The 20,005-nt window shown below is 25.9% G+C and overlaps 4 protein-coding genes across 14 annotated transcripts; 2 read left to right on the forward strand and 2 right to left on the reverse strand.

Annotated features, from left to right (window-relative positions):
* Positions 1 to 502: 502 nt before the first annotated feature.
* On the reverse strand, positions 503 to 5,469 carry LOC113559354 (ADAM 17-like protease). 2 transcript variants are annotated; one of them, XM_026965069.2, is made up of 13 exons: positions 5,310 to 5,469; positions 5,099 to 5,237; positions 4,849 to 4,949; positions 4,534 to 4,655; positions 4,342 to 4,474; positions 4,097 to 4,281; positions 3,654 to 3,848; positions 2,214 to 2,352; positions 1,898 to 2,133; positions 1,627 to 1,835; positions 1,319 to 1,557; positions 1,098 to 1,213; positions 503 to 1,023 (listed from the first exon to the last, which is right to left on the reverse strand). In XM_026965069.2, exons 1-13 carry the CDS (start codon positions 5,368 to 5,370, stop codon positions 706 to 708), a joined length of 2,193 nt encoding a protein of 730 aa, XP_026820870.1. In that variant the 5' UTR covers positions 5,371 to 5,469; the 3' UTR covers positions 503 to 705. The 2 variants fall into 2 exon arrangements, with proteins under 2 accessions (XP_026820870.1, XP_026820869.1); XM_026965068.1 differs by lacking the exon at positions 2,214 to 2,352 and adding an exon at positions 3,047 to 3,194 and having other exon boundaries at positions 706 to 1,023; positions 5,310 to 5,370.
* A 346-nt stretch (positions 5,470 to 5,815) lies between these two features.
* LOC113559356 (serine/threonine-protein kinase Nek8-like) lies at positions 5,816 to 12,370 on the forward strand. 8 transcript variants are annotated; one of them, XM_026965075.2, is made up of 8 exons: positions 6,864 to 6,959; positions 7,035 to 7,070; positions 10,842 to 10,934; positions 11,000 to 11,090; positions 11,146 to 11,322; positions 11,394 to 11,554; positions 11,626 to 11,776; positions 12,001 to 12,234. In XM_026965075.2, the coding sequence occupies exons 3-8, from the start codon at positions 10,888 to 10,890 to the stop codon at positions 12,232 to 12,234; spliced, it is 861 nt and encodes a 286-aa protein (XP_026820876.1). In that variant the 5' UTR covers positions 6,864 to 6,959; positions 7,035 to 7,070; positions 10,842 to 10,887. The 8 variants fall into 8 exon arrangements, with proteins under 8 accessions (XP_026820878.1, XP_026820877.1, XP_026820876.1 ...); XM_026965073.2 differs by lacking the exons at positions 6,864 to 6,959; positions 7,035 to 7,070 and adding an exon at positions 10,284 to 10,300; XM_026965070.1 differs by lacking the exons at positions 6,864 to 6,959; positions 7,035 to 7,070 and adding an exon at positions 10,329 to 10,481.
* Positions 12,371 to 14,123: 1,753 nt separating this feature from the next.
* Positions 14,124 to 16,292, reverse strand: LOC113559357 (U2 small nuclear ribonucleoprotein A'). Of its 2 annotated transcripts, none has more exons than XM_026965079.2 (6): positions 16,039 to 16,292; positions 15,761 to 15,908; positions 15,140 to 15,368; positions 14,949 to 15,069; positions 14,466 to 14,612; positions 14,124 to 14,394 (listed from the first exon to the last, which is right to left on the reverse strand). In XM_026965079.2, the coding sequence occupies exons 1-6, from the start codon at positions 16,118 to 16,120 to the stop codon at positions 14,321 to 14,323; spliced, it is 801 nt and encodes a 266-aa protein (XP_026820880.1). In that variant the 5' UTR covers positions 16,121 to 16,292; the 3' UTR covers positions 14,124 to 14,320. The 2 variants fall into 2 exon arrangements, with proteins under 2 accessions (XP_026820880.1, XP_026820879.1); XM_026965078.2 differs by having other exon boundaries at positions 14,124 to 14,397; positions 16,039 to 16,290.
* Positions 16,293 to 18,081: 1,789 nt separating this feature from the next.
* LOC113556471 lies at positions 18,082 to 19,302 on the forward strand. 2 transcript variants are annotated; one of them, XM_026961432.1, is made up of 3 exons: positions 18,082 to 18,397; positions 18,490 to 18,800; positions 19,163 to 19,302. In XM_026961432.1, exons 1-3 carry the CDS (start codon positions 18,370 to 18,372, stop codon positions 19,175 to 19,177), a joined length of 354 nt encoding a protein of 117 aa, XP_026817233.1. In that variant the 5' UTR covers positions 18,082 to 18,369; the 3' UTR covers positions 19,178 to 19,302. The 2 variants fall into 2 exon arrangements, with proteins under 2 accessions (XP_026817233.1, XP_026817232.1); XM_026961431.1 differs by lacking the exon at positions 19,163 to 19,302 and having other exon boundaries at positions 18,490 to 18,956.
* The last annotated feature ends 703 nt before the right edge of the window (positions 19,303 to 20,005 follow it).

Genomic DNA, 20,005 nt, shown 5'->3' on the forward strand with positions numbered 1-20,005 from the left:
ATTTAGTTAAAACTATTAAACATTGTTTAATATATTTTAAAATCTTTTTTTTATATTTTATATATTATGTCAGTTGAATTAATTGTTTTATTTTCGTCATTATTATTATTATTATTGTTCTACAACACGTATGTATTATGTTAATTTACTTTTATTTCTTACTTATTACTGTAAACTGTTATATTGTTGATAAAAAAAAAGTATAATTATGAATTATACTTAAGTATTAGTTAGTTTATTGTGATTGTTCTGCTTGTAATTACTTTTTCATCAAATTTTATGTTTTAAATATAAATATATATACCTATATAATATATATTTTATGTAATTTTTAACATAATAACTATAATTTTTACATTGAGTAAAATATATTTGTATAATAAAACAAATTGATTTATTGCAATACCATTATGTAATAATTAAAATTAATTGTTAATTTCTTATCTATTTTTATACACCTTAATTATACTTGTGACTAGTTTAAAAAACAGACATTTTTATTATAATATTTTAAAATGTAAAAAAAAAAAATAATAATAAAAGGTAACTAATAGAACTTAAACAAACTATTTCTTTTGTTTTTAATATCATAGAGATCCTGAAGTACTTAATTTATTGACTTATAACAATACACACACACACACACACACATATATATATATATATACATGTGTGTGTGTGTGTGTGTGTGTTAATTTAAGTATCTCATTTATTCGTCATTAGACTTTCCACTTGACTAGTTGGCACTTTAATGTAAATTATTTTTTTTGGTCTTGCATCATTAGACATTTGCACAAAATCATCCTGATCTTCCCATTTCCTTCTTTCGCGGACTTCTTTGGCACGTTTATGATCTAACCAGTTAATTATACAAGATGCTGGTACCCATATCAAACCAGTAATCAAAATCACTGTGCCTACAATGTTATCCTTTAAGAACCTTAGCATCTTGTTAATATTAATTTCTTCAATAATATCCCAAAAACGTTCTACAACATCTTGAATAGTTTTCTCACATGCGCCCTATTACAAATCAACATTATCATTAATTAAATATTTTCTTTTCACTAAGCATTCAATAAACAATTCAATAGTACTTTGTTACAAAATCCTTGAATACATGGCGTTCCATCAGGTAATACATCAGGTGGATCAACTGGATAACATGTATCGTTTAAATTTATGCGACAACAACGTTTGCATGATTGTAATACTGAAAATAAAAAACTATTATAATTAACAACTGTATCAAAATTAAATTAAAAATATCTTAAAAAATTGAATGTCTAAAAACACCCATAAATTATTTTTTACTTACTAGTATCACACATACAACTTTGTAATCCTTGTGTCTCGCAAAACGGTATGCATTTACCAGAACGACATTTACCCCTTTCAAGGCACCCAGTACCATCAGGCATAGGTGGACTTTTAGGACACTCAGCTCCAGTACCTGTACAACGAGATTCTTGCTCACAAGTGGCAAATTGCCCTTCACGACATTTCACTCCAGATGCCATAAATTGACAATTTTGACAACATGGAGAGTTTTTATCACTAAACAAAATTAATCACAACATTCAATGACAATTAAATTACAACATATAGTATATTTTATTTTAATACCTGCATCTAGCACCTTGAGCTCTTCTGAGTTTACAGTTTTTGTCACAGCAAGAGTCATTGTCTTCAGTACCTAAAAGACCAGCATCACATTCTTCATTTCCTTCAACTCTAAGATTACCACAAAATGATTCCTCAGGTTCAGAAAAACAACGCGCTGATTTGGCTTGTAATACTTTACGTATAGACCGTAAACTACATGGAGAGAATCTCTAAAAAAATTTAAAATAAATGTAGATAAATTTTTAACTATTTTTTTTTTATTCAAACTCACTTTGTTGTTAATATCATATCCACTGACACTATATGTATACATAAGAAAAGATCCTCCCTGGCTAGCCGTAGGACTACATTCAGTTATATCTGGATCATGTTCAGATCCCCAATTGTGACCAAATTCATGAGCAGTAACTAAATCTGCTTCTCGTGTAATTACTCGTTGACCATAATGATTACGGCTTGAACTTAGACCAGAATTAAGGTATAATGTATACCCATTTTTAAAATACTCTGTTACATTAAATGTCAAATCATAAAATTGTAAATTTTTTAAAAAATAATTTTTTTTAAATTATTAATGCTTCCATCACCTGGTGTACAAATTCCACCGACAGAATTACGTCTAGGAGAACCAACATAAGCTAGTCCTAGAATACCTCCTTCAAATTTTAAGTCAGTAAATAGATGGGCCAAGCAGAAGTCTTTATGGCTATATTCACGGCTAAAAACCTGCCATCAGCAAAGCAATATAAATAAGTAATAGATAAATTTTAAGAAATTGAGTTTATTTTATTAGTTAATGAAACAAATATAGTTCTTTTATTGAGTTTAAAAAAAAGCAAAAGTAGAGATGCATGTTAACATAATTGGTAAAGCCTAAGGTTATTTATATGCCGAGTATATTTATTAATTCAATAGTTAATATCAAATTAAAATATTAAAAACTGGATCTACTATTGTACTTGGATTAATTGTTATCAATTATTATATATTTGTTATTAGTTATTATTATAAAACATTACTCACGCCGTTAATTAAAGCAAGTAACACAAAAGCAAACATCCTGAGATAAGACATTATTAAGGCTAGATAAATGTGTAACTAAATGAACTATTAATTATTAAAATGTATAACTATGTAAGTAGCCTTATAATTAATTAGTATGTTTAAATATATTATAAGAATCCTTGATTTAATCCATTGTCTAATTAATCACCATTAACATAATGACACATAATATTGTAACCCGTGCACTATTACAACAAGTCAACATAGTTGAATGTATGTATATATTTTACAAATGACAACTTTCAATATTTTATTAGTATGAGTTAAGGTCTTAAAGATTCATGAAATTAATTTGTGTTTTGTGCAGTTAGTACTTTTCCATCAATAAAATGTTTCATAAACAAGAAATATTCACCGGGACTACATATGCCGCCGATTGCATAACTTCTAGGTGAGGCTATATATGCTAGACCCAATACTGAAGATCGTTTTGATCTGAATGTTTGATGCGTAAACAGATGTGCTAAACAATACTTGGACACATCTTTTGATTTAGAAAATTCCTATTTATTATTATAGATTAATAATTATTAATTATTGATGTACGTACTTAATAATTAAATATTTTATCATAGTATTTATGATTATAATTTCAAAGATAAAATGGTAAACAATAGAAATAATAAGAATGTTAAAATAGAATTTATTTTCTAGGTAAAATTAGAAATTTTGAATATTAATAAGTTAAAATAATTGTGGAAATAATGAGAAAGAATAGGAGATACAATATAAACATAAGGAGGGAATAAAAATGAATACTAATTAATAAAGAAGATTCATTATAGATAAAAGCAGGGTAAGCTTAAGAAAAAGAGTTTTAAGGTGGAAAAAAGATAATTAGAGTTATACTGAAGGAATAAATAGAAATATAACAAAGTGGCCTGATAAATGGTGAATGTGTACACTCAATGTTTTGCTTATTTGTTTAAAATATAATAAATATCTCGTATGAAACAAAATACCTCAAGTAGTGATCGAACATCCCATTTTTCTCGAATCATGTTGTAATGATCCTCTGAACTCCGTACTTTAGTTGGATCACTGTGTACTGTTATTTTTTTAATAACAAATCCCATGCCTCGAAATCCATCAGATTCTTGACGTTCCAGCCATAAAGTATCATTATATATTTTATGTACACGATCAATTAGACTTATCTAAAATATACATAGATTTTATATTTACTAATTATTAAGTATGTTTAAAACTAAAATATATTATAATTATGTTTGGATAAACCAAAGTATTTACTAAATAATGATAAGAACAGTTAGTAAGAACAGTAAGAACAAGTATACACAATATTTAAAAGCAGTTAATTTTTTATACAAAACAATAAAATGAGAAATTACTCTAATTAAATGTATTGAAATACTTCATATTTACTTCATATTTCAATACTTACTAAATAATTTATAGTTGTTTTTGTGTCACCTCCACCCATTTCTCTAAAAAATCTATAATCAGCAACTAAAAGCAATGGACAACGGGTTCTTGTCGGTGTAATCATATAGTCATAAGAATCGGCATCCCGTTTAGAACGTGTAATAGAATTTAAATTATCATCATCTTCATCTACAGTTTCCACTTCTAAAAACTTAATAATATTAGTTTAATTAAATCTAAAATTAACATAAATAAAACACAAACCTGCATCTTCCTTTACATAAGCACACGGTTTATTTTGATTTTGGTCTGAATGTTCCCAACTTAATCGTACATCTGATGCCTTATAAGTTACCATTGTTTTGTTATCTTTATCAACCATATGTCTCCAAGATGGCTAAAAAAAAAAATAAAAATAGTAAAATAACTTTAGGTAAATTAAACTGTTTTATATACTTCAATGTGGTAAGTTTCCCCAGGAACATCAATTATAGCTGTCATTACACCTTTATCTAAATGTACACTAGCATGTGAACTTTTCTCTCCGAATACTCGACCATCATAAAAATGGTCATGATCTAAATTATGTAAAAGAAATAAATTACAAATCATAAAAAGTAATATTTTTTTTAATACATACATCATAACTTATATAGACAATAAAAATACAAATTGTTGTGGATACTTAATTTTAGGATTTTTTACAATGAGAAATATCAAATATGTTTGCTAAGTTAATAGATAATAATTATGTTTCAACTTTCAACATACCAACTGCCACCGGAGTTTCATTTCCTTCAGCATCAATACTTGTAGCTTCAAATTGATGATGTAATAATCCTTTTTTTGGTGTTAAAATTAATCGAAAATCCCTATAAAATAACTTAAATCAATATTCCTAAATATAAATGTCAAAAGGTGAGCCTGCACTATTTAGAGCGGCTTTTAATTAAAGTCTATAATACTCTATGCACATTCTACAGATGTACACATTAAATTATAAATAAAAATAATATATTACCTTCCCAATGTGGTAAATGATACTTCTTTTACTTTGTTTAATGGATGTGGACTATCACTAATACCACGTTTCACTATGGTATGAGAAAAATCTGAAGCATGTAAAGTTTCAAAATGTGCAAGATTCTTGTGAATTGAACCTGAATAATAAGTAAACAACCGAATTAATCATAATATTTAATTTATACATGCAAGAAAATCACATTACGTACATTGGACATTGCCTGTTATGAATAATAGAAATAAATTTAGTAAAGAAGTAGGTTTTTTCATTATAAAATTATTTTGTAATTAATATAATTAATTTATAAAATTCCACATTAATACCAAAGAGAGGAGACTTCCTCCAATGAGTTTAAATATTTTGAATATTCACCATATAATGTGAAATTCATTTGATTGAACATTATTCAATATGAAAGCAACAATGTTAAAAAATTATACAATAAACTTAACTAAAATAAAATTAGATAATAAATTCAAAATTTTATAAATGCAAGTGTCCTACGTCTAAGTCAAAAACAATTCCAAAAGCTAAAAATGAAATAAGTAAATGATATTGGGCAATGCCACAATAGAACTTTCAAAGTATTTGTATTTCGTGAATTTCAATATTATATTATCTAATCATTCTAATCACAAAATATTGCCATAATATTTACACAGAATAATCAGCTGTTGATAATGTTGACAAAATATCAACTGATAGTGATTTTCCATTTCAAATATTATAAGCATGGCTTTTTTTAAACATTTCAAATTATTTCTACATTCAACAAAATACGTACAATTTGACGCATCAATAAAATATAATACATTTTTTTCGTCTGGAGCCGTTCTTAAATCTAATGGTATGGTTTTTAATTAATGTTTTATTCATGCCTTGATTAATATAATTTAATGTTGGAAATGTGAAACACAAAGTTAGGTTTTATATTGTACACAAGACAACAGTTCAACAGTTTACTCGAACTTAAAATTCTAAGTGATGAAAAATCTTTGCATTATAAAAGATGTCTGTTTCCACAAAAATAGTGTGGACATTGTTGTCTGTGAACAACGCTTCCATTGTCTTTCTACACTTACATTATTCAAAATCTTTAAATTTAATATTTATCTCTATTTTCTCCACAATTAGTGAGACATCCATAACATTCTTTGAGTACCAAAATTGATAGATGCTCCTATATTTTTTTTTAAATATACTCTGAATTGTTAAAAAAGAAAAATTATTATACATTTTGTTGTTATATTTTATTATTTCAGAAAATATTATTTACCCAAATGTTAAAACATTCAAACACCAGCATATTACTTTAATATCATTGAATAGACCAGATGATAAAAACTCATTAAATGTGGCAACTCTTGATGATTTAAGAAAAGCTATTTCAAATTTTGAGAATGACTCTGCATCAACAATTGCTGTTCTATATGGTGAAGGTGGATCTTTCTGTGCAGGAATCGACTTCGATGAATTGTCCAAGGCACCACAGATATACAATGTAATAAATAAAAATTTAGTTTATTAAGTTTTTTATTATAAAAAAATTATTTATTTTCCCTTAAGGAATTTTTACAATCAAATTGTCAAAAGCCAATCATAGCTGCTGTTTCTGGATTTGCTTACAATTTTGGTTTTGATTTGTGTTTGTGGTGTGATATGCGCATTGTAGAAGAGAATGCCGTTATGGCAATTGACAGAAAATTAAATATTTCAAAATCAAAAATATTTCTTAAGAGGCTTTTAAAAACTATAGGTTATTCAAGAACTATGGATCTATTATTGACTGGCAGAGATGTAAACTCTAAAGAAGCATTTGAATGTGGTCTTGCAAACCGTGTAGTTGCATGTGGATCAAGTATGAAAACCTCATTCTCTTATGTATTATGTATTAAAATAATAATAAATATTAAATGTGCTTAATTTACAACAGGTGTTGGTCAAGCAGTAAATATGGCGTTTAATATTGGTAAATTTCCCCAACAGTCAATTAACTATGATAGAAGTATAATACATAAAATAATATCAGAATAATATGGTAATATACAATTAGAACCAGTTCTATAATTATGGATAGGCAACAAAATATTTAATAGCAAAATCGTATTAATATTGTGAAAATAATGACCGTTATAATAAATAAAACCTTAAAAAGAGAAGTCCGACGTTCAATTTATATAACACCCAATTAAAGTTACCATCATTCATGGAATTAAAATATTGGCTGTGTGCCTCATCAATTACCTACTGTGGTATTAATAAGAGGTTTTATTACTTTGCATTTGTATATTAGTATTAATTGAAAAATGTATAGATGATGTATTGTTAAATTGTTTCCTCAATAAAAGAGGACAAAAGTACAATTTATTATAAAGTGAACTATTTTTAAATCTTAGATTTTATTTTTTTATTTTTTTGCTTCCACATTGTATTTGTATACAGAGTGTCCCGCGAGGATTTACCCATTGCGATATTTCCTGAAATAATGGAGATATTATAATTCTGGTTTTTTAATAAGATTCACAGGAACAATAACTATAAATATTTCATGTTTTAGTAAAAAAGTTAAAAAATGTATTTTTTATTTAATTATTTAAAAAAAAAATTGAAGATAGCCATTTTGTAGAGTTTTTTTTCTGAAAATATTGACGTTTTAACATTTTAATTTCATCAATTTCCTGATTTTTAATATTTTTTCTAGTTTTGAAAAAAACTGCCAATTATTTAATACGATAGTGCCATAGTGGTATCATTGTATCAAACATGTGGCCCGCGTGCTCGTATGGCTGGTGAACGGGTTTCAAAACTAGAAAAAATATTAAAAATCAGGAAATTGATGAAATTAAAATGTTAAAACGTCAATATTTTCAGAAAAAAAAATCTACATAATGGCTATCTTCAATTTTATTTTAAATAATTAAATAAAAAAATACATTTTTTAACTTTTTTACCAAAACATAAAAATAAATTAAAACATGAAATATTTGTAGTTATTTTTCCTGTGAATCTTATTAAAAAACCAGAATTATGATATCTCCATTATTTCAGGAGATATCCTCGTGGGACACCCTGTATGTTGTAATCGTTGCTTGAGTGGCATTTAAGAGAGTTCTTCTAGTTTGAAGTATTTACTAAGTACTGAACTAATGTTTATTTCCCATTCACTGTAACCATGGGCGTATAGGCCCACCGGGAAATCGGGATTTTCCCGGTAGGCCCTCGCCTATGTTTAATGTTGAGGCCCTTCCCTGACTTCAGTCCCATGATATACTACTTTATACAAATTACAAATATAAGCTTTAGGTACTGTTAAATGTAACTACTATTTTAGTGTGTATCTACTTTTTTACAACTTAGTTCATAAAAAGTTTTATGACAGAAATTTTAACCACATACAAAGAATATGATCAATTATTGTAGAAAATAAACATCCTACTATAAACAGTAAGGTATAAAACATTTTTTACCTATACAAATTAATGTATAATACTTGGACGATTTTTAACTTTCAAAAGCATCTAAAAATCAGGTGCATATATTTAATGATGATTCAATATTTGAATCTCAAATAATAATGAATTAAAGTAGTATACATCGTTTAATTAGATTTTTGCTAAATCAAATAACAGTTATCCAATCTTTCTATTTTAACCACAGAAAAAGAAAATGATAGTGATGATTCACATTTTAAATGAGCTGAAAATTAATTGAATGAACTTAATAGTGGTACAATTTTTTATACACAATAGCTTAATGGTAATAATTAATATTGTAACAAATGTTATTAAGTTTCTTATTTTTTTTTTTTAGCATTATCTGAAAACTATTTTAAAAAACCAACACTGGCAAATTTTTCAAAATTTTGATCATTCCATCATATTCAACCGAAGATTAATGTTCCTTTTGTACCAACAAAAGCTTTTAATCGAAATGATGGTGAAAATTGTGAATGGGTATCTTATAGTTTCAAACATAAAGCTTCATTTTGTTTTATTTGTATCTGTTATGGTGATGGAACTAGTCCATTTTCCGAAGGGTTTATCGATTGGAAACATGTTTATACTCGTATAAGTGAGCATGAAAATTAAAAAAAAAACATCAGAATAAAGTGTTATTTGGACTACCTTAAGGCTTAGGTAATAAATTGTACATTATAAATTCTGTAATATAATATTTTAATAGGTTTTTGAAATTTATTTTCCAACAGAAGTAAAAAAGGAATGTTTGCTTAACTATAATATATTTAAAAAAAATACCTCTATATATATTTTTTTTTATTATGTTTACGAGGCCCTTATAAATATTTCCCAGTAGGCCAAAACTTGCCTATCCGCCCATGACTATAATACATACAATATAATAAAACATTAAGTATGCATTTTTAAAAGATATATTATTTCTTCAGGCAGACACATTTAATGATCTTTGTTATAATAAAAAATAAAAATGAATTTTTTTTGTTCACTAATACGAGAAGTAGCATTGAGCACGTAAATAATATAAATTGAATAGTAAATACTAATACAGTATACATTTAAGGTATTTTCATAATATTTTGTGCAAAGTAAAACTCCATAACCACAAACATTCTTAGTATCCCTAACTACATAGGTACCTTTAAAAAAAAAAAATATGTTTTATTTAATTTGTAAGTACCTATTGTTAAAAGATAAATATTATCTTTTAAATATTTAAGGATGATTTGCGAATGACTGAGGTGAAGTACTTTAGGTCTCTGATTACTTCAATGATGCCCCAAATCCCAATAATGATAGCGGATCTATGAGAAAAACTGTACAATAATATGTTTTTAGACGGGTACGATCAATATTCAATAATATTCAATGGATCACAAGATACAAATTATTAGTTAATCTACAAAATGTATCACCAATTGGCCAACGCTCAATAATCCACGTTATAATATGATTACATATAATATATTACAGAATACGACAATTATTTTACAGTGGATTTGGATTATAATATTAAATATAAATATTTGAAATGTTGACGTTTTACTGTATTTTTCTATTTATAAGTACAGTTTTGGTTTTTACATAAAAATGATAAGTGATGTTGGGTTATTAACACGGATATCTATATCCGTGGTTATTAAAAATGTTCAAATATATCATATCATATCTATTATTTTATGTTTCTTACAACTGTAAAATACCAACTGTCTACTATATATAGGTATTAATAAGACGTTTTATTATTAAACTAAAAAGTTGATTCCGTAAAATTGTTTGTAGTCTCATGCTCTATGCCCTTTTTTTTTATTTCTTTTACAATTATACTTATACGTTATCTATTGTCGCTGTGTTTAATTCAAATCTATAATAAATTTAATTTAAATTAATTTTAAGTAACTCAAGTAAGCAAATAGCCAAATAATAATATTAAATTAGTCAATAAGTACTGTTACAATGATATTTACTATTATTATTAGATAGTAACTTTGGACTGTAGTGTTTCTGTAGCGCTGTTCAAACATTTTTAAATAATTATTTTCAATGTTAACTTATTTATTATCTGAGTATTAATTAAGTTTAATTCATTAAGGCGATGCCTGACTGATTATAATGTTGCATAAAATCTCATCTAAAATGATATTCCTACCACCACTATCATATTAACTATTAGTTATTACTCAAAAGTTAAAATCATCTTTTAATTTTACAGATACTGTAATGGGTACTTAATGATTGAAATTATACTTGATATTTTTTTACAGTAAGTCAGCAAAATAGTTAATTGTTGATTATTATTCTTTTGTGAGTATGGATTCGTATAACATTGTTGGTGTACTTGGACGCGGAGCTTTCGGGTAAATTTTCTATTAAATATAACATAATATATTACTTTTTAATCTATAAATATTACATGTTATAGAGTTGTTGAGTTGGTTAGAGATTTTAATTTAAAAAAATTAGCTGTGATGAAAACCATACATATAGAATCTATGTCAACAGAAAATGTTAAGGTAAATAACAATAATTTACTGTATTCGTAATTTTAATGTATCTACATTTTTTCAGGAAGCTATCAAAGAAATTCAAATTCTCCAAATGTTAAATCATCCAAACATCATCAGATATTATAATAGTTTCCAAAATAAACAAAGTTTTCATATTATTATGGAATATGCAATACATGGAACACTAGAAAACTTTGTTAATAAATATTCTCAAAATTCAAATTACATTGCCCAAAATGTATTTGTTTATTTTTTAGTGTTATAATTTTAAATTAATTTTTATTAACTTATATCTTGAAAATGTTCTAGTGCGTATTAAATATATTTAGTCAACTAACAATGGCTGTGGATTACATCCACAAAATGAAGATTATGCATAGTGATATTAATCCAATGAATATATTATTAACTGGTAATCAAGGTACAATAGTAAAACTTGGTGATTTTGGTTCTTCTCGCATATTAACCAGGTAATCCATTGATATTTTCATTGTTACTTACTATAAGAACATAAACAATTTTATGAAATTTTTATGCTAAGTGACAAAATTAATGGTGAAAATTGGTGTACACCATGTTATATGTCTCCTGAACAATGTTGTGGGAAACCTCTAAGATTAAAAAGTGATATATGGCAAATTGGTTGTGTGTTATACTATTTGATAACTTCAAAACATCCTTTTTATGCTGAGGTAAGTACTTGGATAATAATATACTCAATGATTTAATAAAACTTAGTGGCGCCACCAGTGGGGGGTAAGGGGTTGTAATCCCTCCTGATGGCTTCTCCGAGGCCTAGTATAAAAATCTATGTACTTATCTTATGTATATATATATATTGTAATAATGAAGCCCCTCCCAAAATTTTTTTCTAATTGTGCCACTGATTAAACTTAATTTATTGAATTATTTATAGAGTTTAGCAGATACTATATCAAGCATTGTAGAAGGAGTTTTAAGTCTTACAGAAAAAATTGCTTTTTATGACAGCGATGTGATAAGGCTTTTACATGAGTTATTAAATCGTGATCCAACAGTTCGACCTAATGCATCTGCTATACTTTCAAATCCATATATTCTTCCCTATGTATTAAACAGCAATTGTCATTGGTTTAAATCTGGTAGGAAAGTTTCAAACAAAAATTATTAAATGTATTCACCGACACAATTTTTTGTTATTTAAATATATAAATAACTAATAAGTAAGAAGTAAATTTTATTATTATTATTATTCTGTTAAAACAAAACACATTGATTTTTTTCTTTTTTTACGACGTGGTTGAAAAGCTAACATTTAAGAATTTGAAGTTTGATTAATAAAATGTTAAATTTTGCTTCAATAAAAAAAAAATATTGTGACTTATAAATGTGTACAAATTTTATGTGCAATTATTTTTTTAAGCTTTTTTTTTTTTTGTAATTTTGTGTTTATTGATAATTTAAATAAATCTGGAAATAATACTAATTATCTGTTTTTTATACAGATATACACTTATTAAGTAATATATGATTAATTTACCAACTAGAGTACATGTGTTTTAATTTTAGCCAATGTAATTACTTTCAAATTCGAGGCACGTTAGTGCTTGAAACTTTAGAAATTCGGAAATTTAATAAGAGGTTAAAATATCTGCTCCCTAATAGGTGTAAAGATTTTAATAATATATACATAAACTACTTATGGAGTTAGGTGTTAATGTGCTACTTCTAATGTTATTGTTTAAATGTAGTGTGATGATAAGTAATTTTTCATTTATTTTTTTTGACTAATTTACTTGTTGAGTATTTATTTATGACAGTTAAAAACTGTTAACTTGATTGATAATAATTACACTTATGTTATCTGTCTTACAAAATAAAAAACATTATTTGTGCATAAGCATTAGCTATTTCAATATTTTTATTATTAAGCTAGAAATGAGCATTGTTAACTTACAATGTTTAAAATATTTATATCTTGCTTAGAAATTAAAACATTAAAATTAGCCAACACTTAGTACAGATAATGTTCTTACCTTAAACTGATAATTTACTCTAATATTAAAATTAACAATATAATTGAATCTACTGTACACAAATTTTTTTTTTTTTGTATATTAGTAAGACGTTAACAACACATGTAAGGGTAGCATTGAAAATTAGAAGTTGTTACTGAAATCTAATCACAAGACTGGATGTAATTAATAAAAAAAAAAAAAATTATAAAATTTTTTTGTCAATTTGTTGGCTCTCGTGATACACAAGTAATTTGTGATGCAATATGAAGGTTGTAAGCATTACAATCATAGAATAATTAACAATAAAATATTATATTATTATTAATAATAATTCTGTGTTAGAATTAGCACTCTACTTCGAATCACTGGCATGAACAAATGAAAAATAATAATATCTTATAAAATATGTTATTTATTAATAGCAATGCATACATTTTTATCTGTTCAAATCAATATATTTTTTATCTATTGATCACATTATTGTTGTATATTATATCACTGATTAAATGAAAAATAAATCTATATGCAAATTATGAAATTATTTTATTTTTCTGAAATAACTGAGAATTAAATATTTTAAGATTTGAATGTATAAAATAATTTTAAAAAAATGAGTATACACTTTTAATTCAGTTTTGCATTTATTTGTTAGAACAGTTAACAACATTATAAATTCAATAATTTTAATTAATTTTTAATTTTCAGTCTTACTTACATTGCACTTATTGTAGCAGCTTATGATACTCTTCATGTTGGCTAGCGGCCTGCCTCTGCAATAGACCACTGTTATCCATTTTATAACAGTTTTCAATTAAGTGTACATAGTATTTATAAAAAAAATAAAATATGTTAATATTCATAGTTGATAATTTGCATTGTATCCTGGTTAAATTATTTCAGATGATGAATTGTAGACTCATAAATGATCACTGTAATCGCTAAATACTATCAGACATGTAAAATGAGATGGCATTGTTTGTTTTAAAAGGTAACACTTGTGAATGTTTTGTGTATAACGCTTCTCAACATAATATAAGCTTAATAAACTAAATGTTAGTATTTTATTGGTAACCTATTTATAATAGGATTCAAGAAAAAAATTGTAATTGAAAAATAGACCAATAGTAAGTGTATCTGTTCTTATCTTTTAATAAACTGATTTAATATTAAACATAATATATTCTTAAATTTTAACTGAGAAAAATAGCCTTCAGTATAAGAAGCAGGGCTGGACTACCACTATTCCATTGGTGTTGGTGCTTCATTATTATCATCATTATCATCATCATCATCATCAAATTCTTCAATATTTTCTTCTAGTAAATACATATAATAATAATTAAAAATATTTTACTTATATAGTTATATAACATTATTTACTTACCTCCATTTAGTGGAACAGACTTTTTATTTTGGTCTTTGTTAGGAATTTGCCCTGCTTCAAGCAACTTGGAAAGTTGTTCAACTTCTTCTAATGATGATGCTTCAGATATAGCCTTTCGAATTCTCCACATGTCTGCTTGGCTATGACCTGTATTAATAATAAATTATAAATACAAAACTAATCTATATAAATTACATTTTACACTTATTTTTAATATTATAGTAATTTGGTCTATTATCAAATTTAAAAGAAAATATATTATTAAGGACCTTAATACCTTATAAATAAATATATAAATTAAAATGTACCATATCAAAAGAAACCTACAAAGACTAATTAAATTTGATTATAGAATAAATTAGTTGCAATTACTATAAGAAAAAAATGTATTGAGTAAAATGAATAATATTGAATGTACAATTTGTTATGTATTAGTAAGACAGATACAGCATAATTGTGCGAGTATAATAACTATATTTTTACCATTTGCTCTTCTGTTTTCAAGACCTTCTCCAGGAACAAACTGATTAGATTTCTTAACTAACTTCTTTTTAAGTTCTTTTCCTTCTTTGCCTTTAAATAATGTTTTAGCTGCTTCATATTCCTATAATTTATGTAACACTTATTACTTATTAGTTATTATGTATTATAATTATTTGAGAAGAAAAACTAACCTTCAATTTAACTTTTCTAAAGTCTAAAATTCGAACTTGTGGAATTTTATGTGCTACATAAAGTCGATAATGCTCTTTTGATGCAACTGGGTTATGCAAAAGACTTAACATTTTTAACTTGGGAAGTGAAGCAAGAGGATCTAAATCTCCAAGCTCTTGAATCTGATTACCTGTAAGTATTAAAGATTCGAGATTTGGTAGACATTGTTCTAAGTTATCTGCTATACGTCTGCAAAAAATATTCAATTAGATTTATTAAATTTTCTTAGTTTACAAATAGTAAAATGACAAATTATAATTTAAATGTTATTCAAATTGTCAATTTTTTAAAGGGGCGACCTTCATCACCTAAGATAATTAAGAAAATACTGATTACAGAACACCAAATTTTAAATATAATATAAAAAACAATAAAATATTTTTTTATTATTGATTGAATTGTTTTTATTCAAGAAAACTAAATTAAATTAGCACAAATTAACATATTGAATTTAAAGAGAGAAAAAACTGGTTTTTATGCGGTGTTACAATTGCAATAACAAACATATAATTAGAAATACAGTAAAGTACAATGTTATTATTTTTAATTATATTTAAAAAATTTAAACTTGGAATACTTACACAATGGCATTATTGTTAAATATAATATTTTTTAATCTTTTAAGGTATGCAAAACCATCAATTTTTCTGATATCATTGTCTGAAAAATCAATTGTATCAAACTGATCAAGCGTTGCACCCATGTTTTCAATCAAAGGTATTTTATAACCTAAAACATTTTATAACTTTAGACATATGTAAAAGAAATATACAAGTTGGTATGTTAATGTATTACATAAAATGCAAGAATAATTGTTAAAATGTGTTGACTTTCAGTTATATTGTATTTAATTGTTTACCTCTCAAATCCAATTCTCTATCTTTGACTGGATTTATGAATTGGTATGAATTCATGATTAATTCCGTGGTAAGTTTGACCATAATTCCGGATGAAAATTAAATGTCTAATAGAATCAAACTACTTAAATTTTGAATTAGATAGACACGACATAGGAATTACACAACTGTTAATTGTTAACAAATAACATATTTTATAATAATAATAAACTAACGTGACGCTCCAGACGCAGTGTTTCACTTTCACGCAATCACGCTAGTCGCTACGGGGCTAGGGCAGTTGGACCCAATGATGGGGATGGGTACAGTTGGACCCTGTGATAAGAAATTATAGGTGATAACAGAAATTAAAAGTTCGAACACTAACCTCAAATCGCAAAAATTCAAATTAATACCAACCATTCAACATTGTAAATAGATCTACTACGATTTTTGAGTATTTGAATTTCTCACCCTGGTCATCAGAACCAGATACATTATTTATCCGTCGTATTCCATCGGTCGAAATTAATAAACGACCGTTATTTAACATTTTAACGACTTTAACGGGCAACCGATAACGATTACTTGTTATACGTTTGCTGCTCCTGGCTGGAAGTTTGGTTCAAGATTTAACATAAGTAAAACTTCTATAAAATAAATACCTAGATCAATTGTTTGTAATATATTTGAATGTTTATTAATTAATAAATATCCAACTAGTTAGTACTACATTTATTTTTTACCCATTGGCACCATTATAGATCTAAATAACAAATTTTTGTTATACAATTTCAACATTATAACTTATTTGTATGTTGTACATTAACAACTTAAATATTATTACACTCATAAAGTAAATAATTTTCTTATTAATACTTTATAACTCATTATAAATTACAAATTACATATATTTTATATTTATCAATAAGATCATGTTATTTTAAAACTATTTTCCTTTTTTTTCTTTGTTAATCGTCTTCTATAGTTTTATATGGTCTCTATGTTGCACTGTCCTATAAATGTTAGTACTGTATCGTATATGTGTTATGTGTTTTATGTTTTGTTGATAGGTACATGTTTAACATAATTAACAGTGTAACAACAATTCATAACAAAATTAGTAAGTTCCATCAATATTTGTATTTAGTCTAATTTATTATTTGTTTTTTATTTGCTCTGCTTATTTATCATATTGCCTTTGTTGTAAAATTTAAACAATTCCCTTATTAGTATTGAATCATTGATGAAAAAAATTAGTTTCAATTTTGAGAAATTTTTATTACTTCAAATACTAATTTATGTGTAAATGTATCATTATAAATAGAAATCGGGTAGTAGATATTTTTGCTTTATTAATGGTATGTATTAAAACAAATTGTTTTTAATTATTGTTATTGTTGACAATATTATGCCTATTATTAAATAATAATTAATTTATATAATAAACAGAAAGACAGTTTTTTAAGAGACTGACCATTGTTAAAAATCAGTTCTTTTAGAATTACAACAGTATACAAATAACCTCACAGAAATTGTATAATTTTTATTTTCTGAATAAACATAATTCGTTATGTTTATAATTTAATAATGTAAATTGTATTTACTTTTTTAAATTAGAAATTATATTTCCAGATTTAAAAGAAAAATACCACAAGGATTATCAGAGAATCTGTACAGCAACTGAAAAGAAACGATGATCTGTTGATGTTTTTGAAGAGGACTGTTCTCCAAAATCATGACTATCTTCCACGACAAATTGGACCTTATTCCTTAGTACCTATGTTGTAAATAGATAGATCACTCTGGATGTAAACAAAAACTATGAATATTATCACCGCGACGAAATCAGTGTGACCATAGTACAGACATAAAATATCTTTTGGTCCAAGACAAAATATTTACCGATTTCTACCTGGCGCCAACATTGAAATTTATACCCTCTTTCTAGACTTGCATTCTTTAGGTGGTCCCGACCTTTTACATCCCTTAGGCTAACTCAGCCCCTAGTTGCTGTTTGTGTGATTTCCACGTGACTTGTTAGTTGATCATTGACCAAGTGTTTTACAATATTTTTTTAATAAAAAAAATCAAGTGTTGTTTTAAAATTTAAAAATGAACAGTAAAAAAACTGGAATGCGTTGCTCTGTGCAATTTTGCAAAAGTAAAGCATGTAGTATGAATATTAGTTTTTTCCAATATCCAAAAGACGATCGTCTTCCACTATAGATAAAAAACTGTAATACAGAACATCTGACTGAAACTATTAAAAAAAAATAGTTATAAAGTATGTGACAATCACTTTGTAGACTCAATGTTTTTAAACTCTACAACAAAAAACCGACTAGTTTTCAATGCTATTCCAACAGTTTTTAATGATAAGTAAATAATACAATTATTAAAGTATGTTTAAAAATAATTAAAACTAATTTTGATTTAAATAAACTAATTCCTGGTTTAATTATAATTTTTAGATGAAATAATGCATGAACGAGTAAAATTGGCTCATTTACAATCAAAAACACATCAAGATCCACAATATGTTGATGATAGTTTAAAAGAACAAAGTAACAGTTCAATTCAAGGGACTGAAGACTTATCAATTCATGTTGGTGGATCCATGAATATTTCTGATTTTTCAAATGAATCTTGTACCTCAATCAGTAGTTGTGATTCTTCAAGCCAAACACCTGGATACTTATTGGCAAATACACCAAGAAAACAAAAACTAGTTGCAGAAGTTAAATCTGGAAAAACAGAAATCAAAAATTTAAAGAAGACTATAGTAAGTTTAACTCAACAGTTATCAGACAATGATACAGTTGAAAATTATTTAAGATTAAGTGAAAAATATTTATCACCTGGATTATTTACTATAGTAAAGTCACAAATTAATTTAAAACAAAAAAAAAGAAGGTTATAGGTATAATAATGAAATTAAACAATTAGCTCTAAATATTTACTTTTTAGGACTTGGAGTTTATAAACTTTTATTAACTGTTCTTTCACTGCCATCAATTTCTACTTTGAAACGTCTAACTCATAAATTTGAAATGGTGCCAGGCTTGAATGATTTTCTTTTTAATATTATTAATTATAAAATTAAATATTTTACAAACGATGCTAAAGAATGTGTTCTCTGTGCAGATGAAATGGCCTTAAAATCAAATTTATATTATATGTTAAACAAAGATGAAATTATTGGGTTTCATCAAACAAATAAGACAAAGACTTACAAACCTGCCAAGTATGCATTTGTTCTAATGGCTAGAGGAATAAATATTAACTGGAAACAACCAATTGCATACTTTTTAGTATCAAGCAGTTGCACTGGTTATGACTTGCAAGACATTATTTTTGAAACTATTCAAAAACTTTTAAATGTAGGATTGAATGTAAAAATGTTTATTACAGATATGGGTTCTAACTTTGTTAGTTTTAGTAAAAATGTTAATGTTACATCAGCTCGATCTTTTTTTAAAGTAGGTGAAAATAAAATAATATATATTTTTGACCCTCCCCATTTATTAAAATCAACAAGAAATATGTTTTTTCAACATAATTTAAAATTCAATAATAGTTTAATTGAAAAAAAAATACCTAATATAATTTTTTGAACAAGACAGTAAATGCAATTTAAGAGCAGCCCCAAAATTAACACATTCTCACATTTTTCCTGGTCCATTTGAGAAAATGAAGGTTTTTTTGGCTGCACAAGTATTCAGTCAAAGTGTAGCAGCCGGTATGAATACTAGCCTTAAAAATAATGAATTGGAACCTTCTTCAAAGGCAACAATAGATTTTATTGAAAATATGGACAAACTATTTGATATCTTCAATTCTTCAAGAAGACCAACTTTAAAAAATTTCAATAGACCCTTTAAACAAACAAAAGAACAAAAAGATCATTTAATATTTATGAATAATTTTTTTACAAATTTAACTGTTATTACCAAAAGAGAACAAACTAATGTTACTAACCGGATGAAA

The sequence above is a fragment of the Rhopalosiphum maidis genome, chromosome 4 (genome assembly GCF_003676215.2).
Source record: "Rhopalosiphum maidis isolate BTI-1 chromosome 4, ASM367621v3, whole genome shotgun sequence".
NCBI lineage: Eukaryota > Metazoa > Arthropoda > Insecta > Hemiptera > Aphididae > Rhopalosiphum > Rhopalosiphum maidis.

Bases quoted from the DNA above. Each gene is read 5' to 3' on its own strand.
- LOC113559354 (XM_026965068.1), bottom strand. From the start codon at position 5,370: ATGAAAAAACCTACTTCTTTACTAAATTTATTTCTATTATTCATAACA. The intron at 2,134-3,046 runs GTGAATATTTCT...TTAATGTAACAG, and splicing joins CGGCGGCATATGTAGTCCCG to AGTATTTTAAAAATGGGTAT. The intron at 1,214-1,318 runs GTAAGTAAAAAA...TTTTATTTTCAG, and splicing joins AAGTTGTATGTGTGATACTA to TATTACAATCATGCAAACGT.
- LOC113559356 (XM_026965075.2), top strand. From the start codon at position 10,888: ATGGATTCGTATAACATTGTTGGTGTACTTGGACGCGGAGCTTTCGG. The intron at 10,935-10,999 runs GTAAATTTTCTA...TACATGTTATAG, and splicing joins CTTGGACGCGGAGCTTTCGG to AGTTGTTGAGTTGGTTAGAG. The intron at 11,323-11,393 runs GTATTTGTTTAT...AAAATGTTCTAG, and splicing joins CAAATTACATTGCCCAAAAT to TGCGTATTAAATATATTTAG.
- LOC113559357 (XM_026965078.2), bottom strand. From the start codon at position 16,120: ATGGTCAAACTTACCACGGAATTAATCATGAATTCATACCAATTCATA. The intron at 15,070-15,139 runs GTTAGTTTTTCT...CATAAATTATAG, and splicing joins TTAGAAAAGTTAAATTGAAG to GAATATGAAGCAGCTAAAAC. The intron at 14,613-14,948 runs GTAAAAATATAG...TTATTAATACAG, and splicing joins TGAAAACAGAAGAGCAAATG to GTCATAGCCAAGCAGACATG.
- LOC113556471 (XM_026961431.1), top strand. From the start codon at position 18,370: ATGCTATTCCAACAGTTTTTAATGATAA. The intron at 18,398-18,489 runs GTAAATAATACA...TATAATTTTTAG, and splicing joins CCAACAGTTTTTAATGATAA to ATGAAATAATGCATGAACGA.